Here is a 19,226-nt window from a genome sequence, read left to right on the forward strand (position 1 = left end):
TTGAAAGTTCATTGGTTTTACTGTGGTTGTAGTAACTTACGGAAGTGGAGGGGATTTTTAAGTTTATTGTTATGTTACAATAACAGTGATGTTATTGATTTCGATATTATGATTTGATATTACTGGATCTGTGTATTCAGATAACACTGATTCCTATAAAGTTTATAAAATGTATAAAGTAAAAATCTGAAGATGCATTGATCCTTTTTTATGTATAAAATATAAGTAACCTAACTAGGGAGAGGTTATGTTGTGACAAAATATGTTGTGGAGAATGCGTGGTAGAACGCAAGTAACTGTCATTGCATTGACGGTTGCTACCTTAATCTTAATTTTGTATAGAATGTCGACAAATGATATTGGAGCATCCATTATTACGAGGGAAAGGCATGGCCGTTTGATCAACGTGGATGGCTTTAATGAACTGTCAGCAATGACACAGAAGCTAGAACAAATTTCAAAGCATCAAGAATATGAAGCCCGCATAATGGCTGATATTGAAGGACGAGGAGGATCCGAAGATGACAGGCAGGGCAGGAGGCTTATGTTCCCAAACAGTCACATTCTGCATTCTAATGAAAATCATGCAGACAACATGAAAGAAGATTCAGGCAGTTCATGGAACAGTGGTATACACCCATTCAGAGGCTACCGAATAGTCCACTTGGATCTTAAAGGGGCACCCCCAAGAATCTCCTACTATGAAGACTTCTTTCCTTTGATACATAACTTGGGTGCAACAGGCATTCTTATAGAATATGAAGACATGTTCCCATTCAGTGGACCACAACTGCAGGATTTACCTGCATATAATGCATATTCAAAGTCAGACATTCAACATATTTTGCAACTAGCAGCAGACAATGGATTGGAAGTAATTCCACTGATTCAGACTTTTGGCCATCTGGAATTTTTGCTGAAACTACAAAAATATAATGAACTCCGTGAAGTGCAAAAGTACCCACAGGTAACTTATTATAAACAACTGAAAGTTATCTGTATCGAGCCTTGAAGGCAAAGGGCAACCAAACTTCACTGTGCAACAGAATGATGATTTATTTAGTTGGTGATTAGCAGCTAGTGCTCAGTGTCTTAGATCTTTTCCTTTCACCATTTTCATCATAATAATATTTGTGAATTGATGTCTATGTTGATTGTAGTGGTGGCTTGATGCTGAAATAAATGATCTCTGTCCTCTGGGTTGATCATGTTTAACACATTCAGAATTGTGACAATTTTGATGAAATTCCAAATGGTTTTCAGTGTGGTATAATAGGTAAAAGCTAGTGAAGGTACAAAACTCTTTTCCTGAATGGAAGTATGTTATTTAAGTGCGAGATTATGAAGCCATATTGAGTGGAAATGCGCAGTGGAATTAAACATGAGCCCAATTCTTACTTTCGTATGCCAAATCTATCGTAACACTTCCTGACTGTGTACCCTGACACCAACTTTGTGACTTTATATTGTGAAAATTTTTAGTTAGTTTTCCATCATTGGTTAACACTAAGGTGATATGAAATAGAACTGTTCTTTTATATTAATGTACAAGGGCAAACTGAAAAGTCTTTGCCCCTATTTTTTTCAGCCACAATAATACACATACAGGGAAATCAAAATACAGTCAGTGTTCTAAGTACCTTTGACTGTTTTTCCACATAGTCACCACCCCGGTTCAGGCATTTGTCCCATTGCACCACTAGTTTGGAGATGCCGCTGTTGTAGAATTCAGCCAGTTGAGCGCGGAACCACCGCCGAAAAGCGGTTTTTGCATTGTCGTTGGAAATGAACCTCTGGCCTGCCAGGAACTTCTTCAGTGGACCGAACGCATGGTAATCACTGGGGGCAAGGTCTGGACTATACGGTGCATGCTCCATAATCACCCATCCGAATGATTGCAGTCAGGCGGCAGTCCTGTTTGCCACATGAGGCCTGGTGTTGTCATGGAGGAGAACCACATCGTCCACGAGAATCGCCGGGCGCGACTCTCCGGTGGTGGTTCCGCACTCAACCGGCCGAATTCTACAACAGCGGCATCTCCAAACTAGTGGTGCGTTGGGACAAATACCTGAACTTGGGTGGTGACTATATGGAAAAATAGTCAGAGGTACTTAGAACACTGCCTGTATTTTGATTTCCCTGTATGTGTATTATTGTGGCTGAAAAAAATAGGGGCAAAGACTTTTCAATTTGCCTTCGTATGAAGACTCATGTTTTGTGACATTTTACATGAGCTATATCTGTATAATAGAGTGACCAGATAAGCTCTACATGCATGATGCTTTCATATGGTTATGCTATTTACCAACAACTAGGATAGCATAATAGGGGGTGGGTATTATAGTACTGTGACAAGTTATGATCTGTTGTGTATCCCCAACTGTTATCCCATCATTAACTCTGCACTTTGAATAAACTGTAATAGTTTATGGATTTTGACCTAATGATAGTAGGATTTGGCAGGTGGGCTTAAAAGTGACCTAACGCAAAAATTAAGTTAAATCAAATTAATGTAATCCATCGTTTCAGCAAGTTTGAGTTTGTCAGAGAAATATAAAATTATGCCCAAATACAAGAAGAAAATATATTTGTTTCAACTCTGCTAGCACGTAACTACAAAATATCTGTCAGTAAAAAGGTATAATTGTCCTTGAGCTTAATTATTTAAGTACTGTGCCATGAAAACATGGTGTTGTGGAGGTATACCTCCACCATTCTTGATCTCACCACTAAATGGAGGTGAGTGGTCACCTTCACGTTACCCCTTTGGAAGTCACCCCCTGGTACCCTTTGGCTAGGAGGCTTGGTGTGCCCCAGAACCAGTCTGTACACTGTGGAGAAGAGAAAATTCTTACCCCTGCTGGGAATCAAACCTAAGCTGTCCAGTCTATAGACCCTTGATATACTGACATCTGTATTGACTCCTGTCTGTCAGTAAATAGTGTAACTATGTTGAAGCATTATGTACTCAAGACACAGAGGTACTGATAGTGTGTGGCCCAGTTACTGTTAATTTATTGTTTCAGGTGATATGCCCAACTCATAATTCTACGTTTGAATTACTGACAGCCATGATTGACCAAGTAGTGGCTCTGCATCCTGATATTAAATACCTTCACATTGGTTGTGATGAAGTTTATTATCTTGGAGAATGTGTCCGTTGTGGCTTGTCTATGGTGGACCACCAGTGGAGCAAAAAACAGCTGTTTCTACATCATGTCAGTCGACTGGCAAAGTAAGAAGGCGTAATTGTTATTTTAATACTGTTTATATAGTATTGTATATTATGTATTAAGTGACTGAATTTTATCGTTCTGTGAGTAGCAACCATGCTGTGTATTCACAAAGTCAGTCATGCCCATTATTGCAAAATATTTTTGTTATTTTCTTCAGCCCATCCAGGAATGCTGACATAGTACCTTAAAATGTGATATGGCATCTTTCTTCATTATTTTTACAGTTTCATAATTCATAATTTTTCTTCCATGCTACGTACCAAATCTAGTTTAGTTTAATAAAGGCGGCCTCCGTAGTCTAGGGGTAACGTTCCCACCTCATGACTCAAGGTACGTGGGTTCAAACCTGGCGGAGGTCATGGAATTTTTAAGGGCAGAAAAATTCAAGGAACAAGTCCTCCGGGACTTTAAGCCGTGTGTCCCATGTCGTAGAATTGTGGCACATAAAAGATCCTCATGTCTCTAGGAGACCTCTGAGCAAAATTAGGCAAAGTTTCCCGCCCAAGTAGTTTCCAATTCTTCCGGTAGATGGGGAAGCCACTGCCAGAGAGGGCCGACCTCACTGGCAGAATGGGGCTGATAGCGAGCACCAGTATGGTGACTGGTAGAATATTAAAGGGGGACGCACAATAGATTAACAACTAGTCACAGTGCATGGGGAAACCCATAATAATAATAATAATAATAATAATAATTAGTTTAATAATAACAGTCTGCAGGAATCAGCAGATGTTGGCTCATTTAAACATTCAGAGAAAAAACCAAATACCACATACAGGAAATACAAGGAATCAGCGCACCTGGCTCTGGTAGATCATCCTATCAATAAACCTAGCTTGGACATCTCGCCCATATGGACTTCCATTATCGCAGCAGAAGTCAGAAGAATACAACTCTGTCCAGTGTAGATTATGTGTGAAAATTGTGTTTTTATGTTGGTACCATACAGAGAATTTCTCTCTCTAGTGATGACTTTTATTCTGATAGTACTCTGATTTTAACAATAGTAGCTGTGAACTAGTGCATGGACATAGGTGCTAGACCTCATGTATGGAGTTTTTTAATGTTTTTAATGTTTGTCTTTACTTTGCAGATGGTTTGTGGCATGTTTTGTTTATGTATCCTCTCTTATGTTGGTGCTGGTTTCTGGAGACAGGGACTAGCTCTATCAATTGGGCCCTACTGAGTAGGTTCCACCTGATGGAGACAGAATCCAGTCTCCAAAACGTGTATTTTAAATAAGAACAAGACAGTGGACAATATCCAGAAACACAAGAATTTTCGCACTTTTTCCCACACGAGGTAGTGTGCTGACCAACACTGGTGTAATTGCTGTGCACCAGCCTACTTACCATCACATAACATGCAAGACCTATAAAGTATTGTCCCTTATTCTGAAGAGTCATGACAGTGGTATATTATACTTGGGATCAGTGACATTCTGGACTTTAACCATCATATATCCTGCAAAGACACGTTTCTTTAAACTGGATCTGTTCCCATCCTCAGGTGAGAAGATGGGGAGGCACTTGCTCAGTTGGGTCTGTTGGAAAGAGCACGTTTCAAGCACTAGACCAGGACACATATCCAATTTCTGATTGTGTTCTTTCACCGATCCAACCTATTTTTTTGTATTATATATTGTGTTTATGGGCAATGAGTACTGACATGGAGGGGACATCCCCCCCCCCACACCAAACACCTAGAAATCTGATTTGTATATGTGTTATTTTTTGACATCTGTGGAGAAATGGAAAGGAGACAGGAATTAATTTTAATGAATAAATTCAAAGTTTTTCCACTTGTTGGCCTTAATTTTTTGTCAGAGATGAACATATGAGTGAATTTGTTGGATTTGAGTTCTCATGGTAGTGATGGAGTGTATGGTCTTGTGGTCTATCATGCCATGTAATGCAAAGAAATCTTAACTTTTGGAGGAACATGTCACCTGTCTCTTCAGGGTTGAAGGGTAAACCAGGCAAGAAACCAGCAGAAGGCAACATGCTCACCTTTGCTTACTCTTTGAGACTGAAGGTTAGGGTGATATGTTGCTCCAAAATGTTGGGCTTTCTCTGACCTCTACTGTGTTACAACCCAGAAGATCAGAATCCTCTCAGATGAGTGGATTTATTAATATTGAGCAAAGACTGTTTGTTTGACAGGTATGTGCGGGATAGATATCCAAGAGTAACACCACTAACATGGGATGATGAATTCCGAGAACTGACTGCACCAGAACTAGTGGAGTGGGGCATTGCCAAATTGCTGGAACCTGTGATATGGAAATATACGCCGGATGTTACTAGTTACATTCCACCTGAGGTGTGTTGTTCTCAGTATTCAACACTTGAATAACTTTGTACCTGCTTTCAGGCATTTCAGAGTAGCTGTTTAATGCCACAAAGTGGAATCCTTTTTCAGAAGCTGATAGTAGTCACACAGATGGTTAAAACTTGTCCACCTCTTGCAGAATGCAAAGGTTCTTTACCTCAGGGTGACTTCATAAAGAAGTGAAGAAAATTACATAATGAGGATGTTGTAATTTTTTCTCATTACCTGAGATTGTTAGGGTGAGTAAATCAAGGTGGATGTGATGGGTAGGACATGTAGCACATATGAAGGGAATGTGAAATCATAGAATTTTTGTCTGTAAAGTTCAAAACAAGAAATTTCTTGCAAGATGTATACATGGATAAGCAGTATTATTAAAACAGATGTTGTAGAAATAGGGTGTGAACTGGATTCATCTGGCTCAGGACAGGATGCAGTGGCAGGTTATTACGAACATGGTGACGAACGTTTGGGTACCATGAATGCATGCAGTTCTTGATGAGCAGAGCAACTATCAACTGGAAGACACTGTACCATAGTGCTGGTTGGATTTCTAGAATTTTGTATAAAATGATAAGTTACTTCAGGTTTTTAGAGTTACTTTTGATTAAAAATGTTATTATTAATTTTTATTTACACGGAGAAAATCAGGAACATCAGACACAAGAAATTGTATGTGTATGTTCATGGTTTCTATGTTTCCAACAGGTGTGGGACAAGTATGCTGCTGTATTTCCAGCTGTATGGATTGCAAGTGCTTTCAAAGGGGCTACAGGATCAGATAAATATATTACTGATATCAGTAAGTATGAACTGCTTATCCAGTTGGCTAGAGGTTTTCAGGTGACCACTTTATGTCATCTAGATTATCTTACAGACAGAGAGACATAGATGTTGACACACCTTTAAATCCCCACACTTATGCAAGCACACTTACATATCCTCAGCAGTAACGTATTAGATAAGATCTAAAAGTTTGTGATGATGGTAAATTGTTACAATTAATATGTTGCTGGACATTATCCACCATCTTGTCTGTTCTTAAAAAACCGTCTAGTTTCTATTAAAAACACAACGTTTCGGGAACTGGAATCTGTCCCCGTCTTCAGGTAAAACCTACTAAGTTGGGTCCAATAGACAGAGCTAGCCCCTATCTCCGGTCCGTCTAGTTTCTATTAAAAACACAAAGTTTCGGGAACTGGAATCTGTCCCCGTCTTCAGATTCCAGTTCCCGAAACGTTGTGTTTTTAATATAAACTAGACGGTTTTTTAAGAACAGACAAGATGATGGATAATGTCCAGCAACATATTAATTATAAGTAACGTATTAGATTTTAATGTAATCTATAAACAAAACATTTTAATACAGAGCAGTGTTAGGTACATACTGTGCCTTCAAGAGGCTTAGGTGTAAATAAGAAGATAAGAGGACCATCAGTTTGAAGTAGGATACGAGGAATTTGTCTTTGGATGTGGTCCAGTTATGGGCTTTTGTGAACATGATAGTAAACCTTCAGGTGCTTTAAAAGCAAGAAATTTCCTGACTAGCTAAATGGTTACCAGCATAAATCCATGGAGTTAGTTAACTATAAAAATCATCACCTGGAACTGTTGCCTTGTCATATATTTGGGGCTTTCCTGTACTCTTGTGCTATATTTACTCTATCAGGAATGTGAATCTTGCCTTAATGCATCACCTATGATGCAAATGTTACATTTTTTAGTGTTCCATCTCATAAGATTTCAGTGTTTGAGTGGCAGTATCATGCTGCATTATGAGAACCTCTAGATATAGGTCATTTAGTCCACGAACCCACATTCTGTTAGTTTATACTTATTCAAGGCTTCTACTTGTTGTACAGGATTGTTTATACCAAATCTATGAGTCCACATTCTTTCAGTCTAAGGAAAAGTATGAAGAAAGCAGTCTTCTGGGATTTGGCACCGTGTATATNCAGGTCTTATATTTTTTCTTCTACCCTGAAGATGGAGGCGATACGTTCCTCCGAAACGTCGGTTAACACCACATATACACGGTGCCAAATCCCAGAAGACTGCTTTCTTCATAGTCACCGCCGTGAAAGCCTCAAATCTTACATAAGGAGAAGTAATTTGTCATAATATTATCATATTGTAACGTGTCTTGTTACAGAAGACGCCGTAGAGATGGTTAATTGGTTTATTTAACAATCTACAAATAACGGCTACAATTACTTATCACACAGTTGCGGGGTTTCACACTTTATAACCCTAATCGCATTAATCTGTTAACACTGTTGCGGGGTTTCACGATTTATAACCCTATGCGCAAATCAGGTCACTTTGTGTTCAGTAGTCTACACGTTGACAGTAGGGGAGCGAGGTATCACTGTATCACACGCTCCCAATTACACAATCACACACACGTCTGGTTCTTCTATCCGCGACGGCTGCTATACTCCAACTGTAGTCGGCTGACTGGAGAACTGTTGATAACACACTCGCTCGTAGGCTTGCTCGAAACTATCTTCAGCGATGGCCAGGTTATAACTCGACTCGGCGACTGTTGCTATATGTCAACTCGGCTCGGCGACTATTACTTTATAACTCAGCGGCTGTCACAGTACAACTCGACTCGGCGACTGCTACAGTAGAACTGACTGGTACCAGCTGTGCAGCTCACTTATATAGCTGCAGCGCTTGCCGGTTGCGTAATGAGTGCCACGTCACAGTAGGAAGTTGATTACGGGTACGTAGCGTTGCGCGTTACGTCACCGCGGAGGGGAGTGGTGGGGCGGGAACTCGCCTATTACCGTAGTAACGCGAGCGTTACGTTACCGCCACGTACCGCTGGGGAGGTAGGGGTGATCCATAGCTCAACATGTCACAATATTTATAATAAAGTCCAGAAACATAATATTTACATGTGTATACAAGTCGGAAGGTTGCGGGTTCAAATACCGATGAGGTCATTGGATTTTTTCAGTTGACCTAATCCTTCAGGCCGCTCTATGGTCCTGGGGTTCACTCAGCCTCTAACAGAAATGAGTACCAGGAATTAAATAAATAATTTTCCTAAGGAGTAAAGCGTGGCCGGTGAATAAGGCTGACAACCTTACCGCCGATTGTATAGATAATGTGGGACCCTCAACGTCTCACAACCCTATGGGCCTTCATGGCCTGTTACAGGGATAGCTTTACTTTACTTTTACTAGCATTATAACAATAAACCTGTATCAGGAGGAAACAGATGTGAATGCCAATGTATGTTGCAAAGATTTGAAGTTCTTGCAGCCGTTGTTATGAAGAGTTCTGTCTTCTGGGATATAATGCAGTACAGTCCGCTGAAAGTCAGCTGACGTTTTGGAGGAACATGTCACCTCCATCTTCAGAGTTAAAGAATAAGCCAAGCAAGAAACCAGTGTGAAAGCAGGTGTTATATCATGCCAAGATTGTATTTGGGAAATGTGTGTAGTCCATTGGAATGCTACCTTTCCATTGCATAGACTTTATAGTATTGAATACTTGGCTGACTCTGAATGATGAATTGAAAGGAATATGGAAGGAAATAGTTGTGTCCTTGTGTAAGGTTTGCAGTTGCTTAGAGGTGTTAAGGAAACCCACAGAAAATCTCAGTATAGTTGATTTTCAGATTAAGATTTTAAGTCAGGATCTTTCAGATATGAAGCAGGAATGATAACCACTTGATCTTAACATTAGTTCTTCCATTCAAATGATTTATGTTCATGTTATGATGTGGGTTTTTAGTTAAAAATTTGATTGTTTTTGATCTACAGGTTATCATTTGGAAAATCATCAGTCTTGGATGGATATCGTTTCTTCATATTCAAGTCAACTGAAATTTAAAGGAATTTTTATTACTGGGTGGCAGCGATATGACCACTTTTCGGTGTTGTGTGAGTTGCTACCTGTTGGAATCCCGTCTTTAGCAGTGAACCTGGCTTTCATCCAGTCTGAAAGCAGAGGTAACATTACATCACTGTGTGACTTCCCTTGCAGTATTTATACTGTAGTTTTGCAGCCCATTTGAAGGAACATGACCTAAATAGCTACATTCTTCATATCTCATTGTTGCATATTTTCAGACATTTTATATACTTTGTATATAAACACAAACTGGTAGGATAAAACAATTGTCATGTAAATATTATGGTCTCCTGCGATGTGATGCTATGTGGTCTGGTAGACAGGTACCAACATTTTGGAGGAACCTGTTGCCTCTATTTTCAGGTTTCCATCCCTACCCCTTACTCCTTTACCCTGAAGCATCATGTTCCTTCAAAACGGTACCGATCTACCACACTACACAGTATCGCAACTCAGAAGTCTATAGTCTTGGCACCCATCGCTGTGAGAAATTTGTATCTCAAAAATTGGCATGTATATTTTATTTACTGACAGTAAAAAGGTAAAGTTGTTCATGACCTTAATTAGTTAAGCATTATGCCATGAAGATATATGGGGGAGTGGAGGTATTTCTCCATCTTCCTTGACCTTAACACTAGATGGAGATGAGTGGTCAGCTTCACATTTCTACAGCTTTACTCCCTGGGAGAAAGAGCCCCTGGTACCCAGTGGATAGGAGGCTGGGCGTTAACCCCAGAGTTGGTCTGGACACTGTGGAGAAGAAAAGAGCTTGCACTGCAAGGAATCGAACACAGACCATCCAACCCATAGCCTGTCACTATACCGACTTGGCTATCCTGACTGTGATTACTGACCGTACACCTCATTTATATAGTTGTGCTCGTAGCTTGATAAAATATGCACAGATTATGTAGAGATGTACATAGTGTGTGATGTGAACTGGTCATATTTTGTAGGTACAGCATTAATACCACAACGAGTACTAGACATACTGAAATGTGATGGATCAGTACCAATGAGCCCAGGTGCCGGACGAACCAGATGCAGTTTTCCTGGTGCTGCAATTCTAGAGGCTGTAGAACGTCTGTATATGCTACACCTCAATGTGGAACGGATGCTGGGAGATTCAACAGTGAAAGGCTGGATGACTTCCTACAACATAGATCATGGTTTCTCAAGCCCATCTCATGTATGTACCATGTTAAGTTTTATTGCACCAAGGCTGTATTTTAGATTAGATTGAATTAAATGGGTGGGCATTAAATAACCCTTGCTCCATGGTCATCTGCAATCTATTATGGATCCTTGTTGTTAGATTAGCCCTGTAGCAGCCCTGCACTTCAAACAAAATGCAGTACTTTGCGTAATGGTGTCCTTTAAGAGCCACAAACACAGATCCAGCAGTACAACGCATGCAGTAATAGGAGCAAAACACAACACAGAACATGATACACAAATATATGTAGGAAGAATGCTCACATAAAAGAGGATTGGCATAATTCGCGTGTTTGAGTGTGATGTAGGAAGAATCCTGAAAAGTTTTATTATTTAGAATTAATCGTCCTATATGACGAATACAGATTTTAGTCATTTTAGAATGAAAACATCATGGCATGAAATACAATAGTTTAACGTGCATAAAGACACCTGAGGATGGCACATTAGTGCTGAAACATGTAGTGTGTAAGTGAAGAATAAGGTGAAAAAGTGTATACACTGTAAGATGGCCAGCATAAACCATGGACTATAAGAGCCACTTGACATTTTGAAATTAAATCTTAGATGACGAAGTCTTATTTCATCTGGAACCTCACAGTCACATAGAACATGTGAAGCTGTTTCACCTTTGTCATGGTACCTTTATACAGGGTGTCCCAGGAGGAATGTGCCAAACTTCGGGAGGGTGTTCCTTATGTTAAAGTATGCCGATATAACCCAAAACACCTATGTCCAAAGTTGAACGGTTACGGAGATAATGGCCCGAGAAAAGTGTGGTCTTCTTGCAGGTCCACGCACTATACCTACCTGTCAGCTGAGATCCTTATCTGTTTGTCCTTGAGTGCCGCGAGTCACACTAGCGTAAGCTCATGCGCTGCCTACAGATTACGTTGCGGTGGGGTCGTGAATGGGTGGTAAATTAGTTGTGTGATGAGTTGCTGAAATGCCTTTTGTGTTTTCACACGTCGAGTATTGTGATATGCATTTTGTGTATGGATTTTGCGGTGGCAATGCACGTGCTGCTGTTGAAGAGTACCAAAGGCGTTTTCCCGATCGAAGGATTCCATCTCGAAGTGTATTTACGCGAATTCACCAGACATTGCGTGAGACTGGTTCTCTTCCGAGTGTTTCTGTGCAGTCGGAAAGGGAGGATGTACAAATGAGAAACACACGAGAGAACATTCTTCGCATGATTGATAGAAGTCCGCGTCTCTCCACTCGTAGAATGGCCTCTCGCATCGGCGTATCACGTATGCAGGTGTGGCGAACTTTACATGACGAAGACCTGTATCCTTACCATGATCAAAGGGTACAACATCTGGAACCAGGCGACCATGCTCAGCGTATGGATTTCTGCCACTGGATAAAAGCTCATCCCGAACTGTTAAGCGTCATTTTATTCAGTGATGAGGCGTCGTTTACCCGGGACGGTGTAAATAATTTACGAAATATTCATACGTGGTCCCATAATAATCCACATGAGATAATGGAAACGAAATTCCAAAAGAGATTTTCTGTGAATGTATGGTGTGGTGTGCTTGGGAACAGGTTGATCGGACCTTTTGTGTTTCACAACAATTTAACTGGAAACACGTATGGAGCCTTCCTAAGGAATGAGTTACCATGTTTGTTGGAAGACATCCCGTTAACGATAAGGAGGAAAATGTACTTCCAACATGATGGGGCTCCTCCACATTATACTCAGCACGTGAGACACTACTTAGATGAATCCTTCCCTAACCGCTGGATAGGTCGTGGTGGTCCCATTGCATGGCCACCGAGGTCGCCAGATCTTACGCCTCTAGATTATTACCTCTGGGGCCACATGAAGACCTTAGTCTACGAAACTAAGGTCGATTCCCGAGAAGCACTGCGGAATCGTATTTTTGCAGCGGCAGAGCACATACGTCACCATTCAGGCAACATTGCTTCTGCTACCCAATCCCTCATGATGCGTGCCGAAAACTGCATTGCAGCTGGCGGAGGACACTTTGAACAATTACTATAAAGCAGGTACTGTATTTTAATACTTATGTAGTTGGCTTATAGCAGAATATGCAGTCAGTCATGTTACACCAGCGCTTGCCATTCATGTGTCATGTGTAGTGATGAGGCGTCTTTTACCCTGGACGGTGTAAATAATTTACGAAATGTGCATACGTGGTCCCATAATAATCCACATGAGATAATGGAAACGAAATTCCAAAAGAGATTATCCGTGAATGTAGGTATAATAAGAGTTATGTGGTCGGCTCATAGCGCAGCCATATTACGTCATCGCACGCCAGTCATGTGTTATGTATACTGCTTGGAAACCTAAGGACAATTATGACATGGCGAGCGAGTATTTTGTACTTCAATTTTATGGCTTTCCGTCACTCACAAGTTGGTTTGATGTTACGTACATTATTAACATTACAGAATCCACATATTCCTGCCAGTTTTAATATCTATTTTGTAATCAACAAGTGTGTAACCCCGGTCAAAGTTTGACACTTCTCTGGCCATTATCTCCGTAACCGTTCAACTTTGGACATAGGTGTTTTGGGTTATATCGGCATACTTTAACATAAGGAACACCCTCCCGAAGTTTGGCACATTCCTCCTGGGACACCCTGTATATATTGGACTATACACTCAAGTGCCAAAAGTCATGGGATAGCAGTATGTAAATTTATTTTTAAGTGGTGCCACCGTCCCTTGATGGCTTGGGAACGCCCAGAGCAGTATCAGTTGTGAGGTGTTCTCCCGTGAGTCAGGTTGAACACCGGCCAGTCTGCTCATGGCAAGCCGACGTGAATTATCGGAGTTTGAACAGGGCATGATATTGGGTGCCAGGCGGATGGGACATTCCATTTCGGAAGTTGTGTGGTCATTCAACATTCCTCGATCCTTGGTGTCACGTGTGTACCAGGAATACCTTGTGAAAGGCATTTCCACCCACCGTGGACAGCACAGTGGCCGACCACGGGTGCTTAATGATCGTGACCAGCGGCGTCTAGCTAGAATTGTCCATGGTAACAGACAAGCGACACTGGCTGAAATCACATCCACATTCAATGCAGGAGGGACCAGACGCATATCCAGCAGGTCAGTTGCAGCATTCTTTAGCTTCCATGGGATATGGGAGCAGAAGACCGACCAGAGTAGCTCTGTTAACACCATGACACTGGACACAGCACCTCACCTGGGCTTGTGACATCGCTATTTGGACCCTGGAGGATTGGCAACATGTGGTGTGGTCCGATGAGTCATGGTACAAGTTGTTTCGGGTGGATGGTAGGGTTCGGGTGTGGCACAGACCCCAGTTGTCAACAAGGCACCGTGCAGGCTGGTGGTGGTTCTACACTGGTGTGGGGTGTGTTCACGTGGCATGAGTTGGGTCGGCTCGTCCACCTAAACACATCATTGACCGGTGACCGCTATGTTGCACTGCTTGGTGACCATTTGCAGCCCTTTATGGACTTCATGTACCCCCACAACGATGGGATATTCCAGCAGGACAATGCACCGTGTCATCGGGCCGGAGTTGTCCAGAATTGGTTCAAGGAGCATTCTGGAGAGTTCCGACGAATGGTGTGGCCACCACATTTGCCGAACATGAACCCAATTGAGCATTTATGGGATGTGGTGGAGAGGTCCATGCACACCCAAAATCCTGCACCTACAAATACCAGGGAGCTGTGGGCGGCTATCCAGACAGCATTGCTCAACATCTCTCCAGAGGTCTTCTGTCCACTTGTGGAATCGATGCCACATCGAGTTACTGCACTTCGCTGGGCTAGAGGGGATTCTACATGATACTAGGTACCTATCCTATGACTTTTGGCACTACAGTGTATAAGTTCATTGCTTTTAGATAGGAGCAAATGGCCATGATGCTGTCTTGCCTCTAAACACACTCATTGAGTCACATTTGGGAGTAATTACTGTTCCCAGATTAATAGGTGTCCTTTTAAGTGACAGTGTCCAGCCAGTAGTCTTATCTAGTGTCTCAAGTGGTTGCTGTTTATCTCTTATAATACGGAAGTTTTTTTTTTTGTAGGAGAGTTCCTGAGGGAGGCCCTTCAAATGTTTTTTCCTGATGTGGACTTCCAGTATTGTATTCTTTGCTACACCACAGTTATGTTTGATGCTGTACATATGTTCCTTCTAGCATTTGAATGAAAGTAGACATCATAAGTTCTTCCCAGAAATTATTCTCAGTTTTAAATATAATTCTTCTTCCAATAGGTAGAACATGCAACAGGAGAGCTGGACCGATGCAAAATGGAATTGACATACGTAGAACGGGATATGCGATCAGCAATGTCTGACGTATATGATAGATACACAATTGCTGAATGGATATCCACATTCCTGCAGCCATTGGATACACAGCTTCAGTCATTATGGGATGCTCGGGAAAAGCTTCTGTCACGTACGCACTGGCCAAAGCGTCCTCTTGAGATCTTAAAGCCATCTGTTGCCCAAAATGTATAGCTGTACATTATCAGGTAAGTTGGAGAAATTTAAGATGAAACAGAAATCAAATGAACCTCAGTGTGAAAGAGGCCATGACCCACAGATTCTAAACTTCTGTGACTTGATTTATCTTAGTCATTCCTTATTTAAAATATACAAATCAGGAGTTCAGTTAGTGTAGTAAGGGCTATGGGCCATATGGTCAGGATTCAATTCCCAGTAGAGGCAGAGGTCTTGCTTTTTTTCAATGCACCCAGATTAGCTCTGAGGCCCTGTCATTGTCCTATTAATGTGTACTGGGAGATTTTTCCCTGGGTGGTGGGGCAGAGTCAGTGGAACATGAAACTGACCATACACCTAGTGCCAAGGTCTCAGATACATGGCACCTCTCTTTCACACCTGCATGCATCTTCATGGCATAATGTTTAGGCACAGGGAACTTTACTGTTTACTCTGAATATATATAATCTCAAAGTATTTTAATGTGTTAGCTGCCACAGTGGACACCAATGTATACTACAGATCCTTTACATTACTACAACAAAGGACACCAGTGTCTGCTGTGTAACGCTTCACCCCCTATTATCTGAATGAAAGTTTTAAGGGATTCCATTCAATATGGCTTCTGGGTAGGGCACCACTTGCAGCATCTTTGACAGTTTGATTTAGTGTAAAAATGATATGCCTCAACATGATGGCCTGGGACAAAACACATCGAATATTGCAGTGACAGTCAAAGAGTTACAGCAGTCTCTGATTAATCTTGTTTCAGCATCTCAGGTCCTCGATTTCACATAATAAGGACGAGTCATGGTAAATGTTATACAGGATTGTGACATACCAGTTTTTTTTAATGATGGCATTATCTGAATTTAAAAAGAGGAATTAGCAAGAAAATTGAGAGGTGTATCTAATGAAGATTTTTGTAATTTGTAAGTTACTTAATATTGCTGTGAGTAATGAATCATGAGGATCAATTAAATCAGAAAAGAGCATAAGATATGCAGGACATGTAGCACGCATGAAGGAAATAAATAATGCATGCAGAATTTTTTTAAGAAAACCTCAGGAGACAAGATCTCTTGGGAATAATAATAATAAATATAATAATATTAAAATATGTCTTCTAGGAATAAAGCATAGAATTTGGAACTGGATTTAGCTGCCTTAAGGTACAGTCTTCTGGTGAGCTTTTGTGAACAATGTAATGATCTTCAGGTACCATAAAGCAAGGAATTTATTGACAAGCTGATTATCACTTTGTGAAGAAATTCCTGTACCATTAACTTCATTGTTTTAACACCTTGTATGGGCACTTAAATGGCCTCTGGCTGTGTATGGAGCACTCTTTCAAATACCCATTCTGGCTCTTACAGTCAGCTGTTTTCATAGACAGTTACACTTGCACTTGGAAATCTAATAATATGAACCCAAAGAAATGATATTGATAGTGGGCAGTTGCCACAAACTAGCCAAATGACACAGAAAGGCTACCTTCCTGTAATCTATGGCTGCAGGTGAAGATAAAATGCATGGCATAACTGGAAACTGTTACAAATGAGATGTTATTCCCAAGTACTACCACTCACCTGTGAGAAGTCTCACTAAATTCTGATACAATAGGTTAATCTAAAAGACTGTAAACACCTATAGCATTAAAATGTGTTTCAGAATTCAAGTCACTGTCATTCACTTCAATTTCTTTCAGGAAAAGAAATGGAGATTGTCCATATTGTCATTAACAGTATCATCGTCATCATAATCATGGAACACACCAGTCATGGGCATCAGGGTGTTATTATATGACTGGTCATCAATTTTATTTCAACGCGACTCGCTTACAAGTAAACATGGATCTTTATACAGAAGAACTGCTTCTGTTTTAGTGAGCTGTAATGTGATTCTGAAGGATCCGTATGTATGGGATGGGTGAAGTTTGTGTTATTTCCTTCAAATAATGTCAACTAGAAATGTGGATTGCTGGATTATGTTATGCAGCAAAAAAGAAAAAGATGATTACACAGCTTGTCATCGAATAGGTTGTTCTAGTAATGTCTGGGACTTGTGTTTGGGGGATACTTGGTTTGAATCTCAGCCAAGACATTGACTGTCCTGACTGAAGTTTTCTGTGATTTTCATCAGTCTCCAGGGAAAGGCCTTAATTAAGTCACTTCTGCTTCCTTTCAAATATTGGCACTGTTGTGAAAGAACCCACAAAAAGAATACACAGCATAAACACATACAAGGAGACTATAAATCTTCATATTCACCACTGTGAGAACATCAGATCTAAGCCAGCATTAGACACAGTGTGACCATTTACCTGTTATGCAACTGGATGCATTGTTCAGTACCAGTATATTCAACTTAGAACTTATTTCTTGTCATTTTTATTGCTTTTTACATTAAATCTGGAGAAAAAGTCTTAGATCTATGTTTTACATTATTTTTTCTGGGATGCTGCATAAATAATGGTATGGCTGTATGCATATTATTGGTAATTAAAATACCTTTGTCAAAAAATGCTGTACAAAGTTAAATAAGACATGTTTCTAGTTGACAGGATTTGGATGTCACTTGTGTTATTAGTGATATTAGCAGATGTATATTGTTCTATACTAGGGTGTTGTGGAATTCTTATTTGGAATTATGTGTGGTTGTATTTTAAAATATATATATATACTCACTGGTTCATTTTTTCAAGGGTTACACCTGGAAAGATGGTGATTTATTTTTGAGATTAATGTCTTCTGGTATGTGATTATATGTAGGTCACTAGATAGTTTCCTAAAAACAATGGTACCTATCTATCAAATAATACAATGTCACATTCTAGAAAACAGAATCCTGATAGTCACTGCTGTGATAACCTCAGATCATGTGGTTTCCTTTTAGAAGATGTAGTGTCTCTTTATTGGGAATGTTTAGCTGTACACAGAAATGGTAACTTGCAGTAGTTTCCACAACATCTTATTGTAACTTAAGAGGTTGCACAAAAATCTTACAAAACTGTAGGATGGCAAAGTAATGTTGTGTTCTGTTTTCAATTTACCAGTAGATATGAATTTGAATTGTGATAACGTGTGGGTTGAAAACAGATTTTTATGTTGATTTGATTTTATATTAATACAGTTACTGCCAAAGAGTGGTAGTTTTTAAATGATTCTGTATGTACTAAATTTTTGTAACATATTCTAGTATTATCTAACTATGTTTAGTTTTTACTACAGGCATGTTGTTATGAATTTGACTCAGATGCATGTGAGGCAAATATTTGAATGAGTATCAGAACTTTATTCAGTGTCAAAATGTTTCCATGAAACCCCAGATTCCACAGCAGTTATATATTATGTAATATATGTTAAAAGTACAAACACTCTAACATACTTTTCATGTTATTTAGACTGGCAGAGAAAAGAGGAAGCTGAATAAGAATGAAAATGCAAACAACCCAAAATTATGTTATTTTTATATTCTCAGTGATTACAGGTACAATAATATCACAGTATAGTATCATGTGGAACAGGAAAAGATGTTCGCTTTACTTTCCTGTGTAACTTGTCACATTCTGCTGCAAGAGGTCATAATATGTGGATGATGCCATGATAGAAATAGGTAAGGCAGGGGAGAGATAAAAGTCGAGTATGTGCGCCAACATACCTTTCTGTAATCTTTCAGTTAATTTAACAAGCAGTGTAAAATAAGAGAGAAAATATATATGAATGAATGCTTCTTCCCCTCCCCTCCCAGATGTAACAGAGGGGAAGCAATATCTTCTTTAAAATATTATGCTTCCAACATTTTGTCAGGCAGATAAGCTTTTAAAATGTCAAAAGTCACCAGTACAGCTGAAGTTTGACTCTACCAATTATTTTTATTCATGTTTTACGGAGAAATGGTATGATAGTGTGATGTACCACTATATACTGCCAGTAATAAGGCCTGAATGTAGGTAGTTTTGAAACAAATTAATCTGCACACTGATAATCAAGGGTACAGTGTGACCCCCTGTTTAAGATTTCTCTGGGGAGCAATGGACATGAACACTACAATTAAAGAAAATCCTAAATGTAGGAAATTTAACACTGGTAGAGACTTGGGATCCTTAAA

General features: G+C 40.1%; 1 protein-coding gene across 1 annotated transcript; it reads left to right on the top strand.

Annotated features, from left to right (window-relative positions):
* Positions 1 to 12: 12 nt before the first annotated feature.
* Positions 13 to 19,226, top strand: LOC111873811 (hexosaminidase D). Its single transcript, XM_023868792.2, has 8 exons — positions 13 to 967; positions 3,027 to 3,235; positions 5,399 to 5,558; positions 6,276 to 6,369; positions 9,344 to 9,532; positions 10,391 to 10,623; positions 14,886 to 15,148; positions 16,825 to 19,226. Exons 1-7 carry the CDS (start codon positions 263 to 265, stop codon positions 15,132 to 15,134), a joined length of 1,839 nt encoding a protein of 612 aa, XP_023724560.1. The 5' UTR covers positions 13 to 262; the 3' UTR covers positions 15,135 to 15,148; positions 16,825 to 19,226.

This window comes from Cryptotermes secundus, unplaced genomic scaffold, assembly GCF_002891405.2.
Source record: "Cryptotermes secundus unplaced genomic scaffold, Csec_1.0 scaffold215, whole genome shotgun sequence".
Taxonomy (NCBI): Eukaryota; Metazoa; Arthropoda; class Insecta; order Blattodea; family Kalotermitidae; genus Cryptotermes; species Cryptotermes secundus.

Excerpts from the sequence above, each read along its gene's own strand:
- LOC111873811 (XM_023868792.2), top strand. The coding sequence starts at position 263 with ATGTTGTGGAGAATGCGTGGTAGAACGCAAGTAACTGTCATTGCATTG. Across the intron at positions 3,236-5,398 it reads CATGTCAGTCGACTGGCAAA|GTATGTGCGGGATAGATATC; the intron begins GTAAGAAGGCGT and ends TTTGTTTGACAG. Across the intron at positions 6,370-9,343 it reads TAAATATATTACTGATATCA|GTTATCATTTGGAAAATCAT; the intron begins GTAAGTATGAAC and ends TTTGATCTACAG.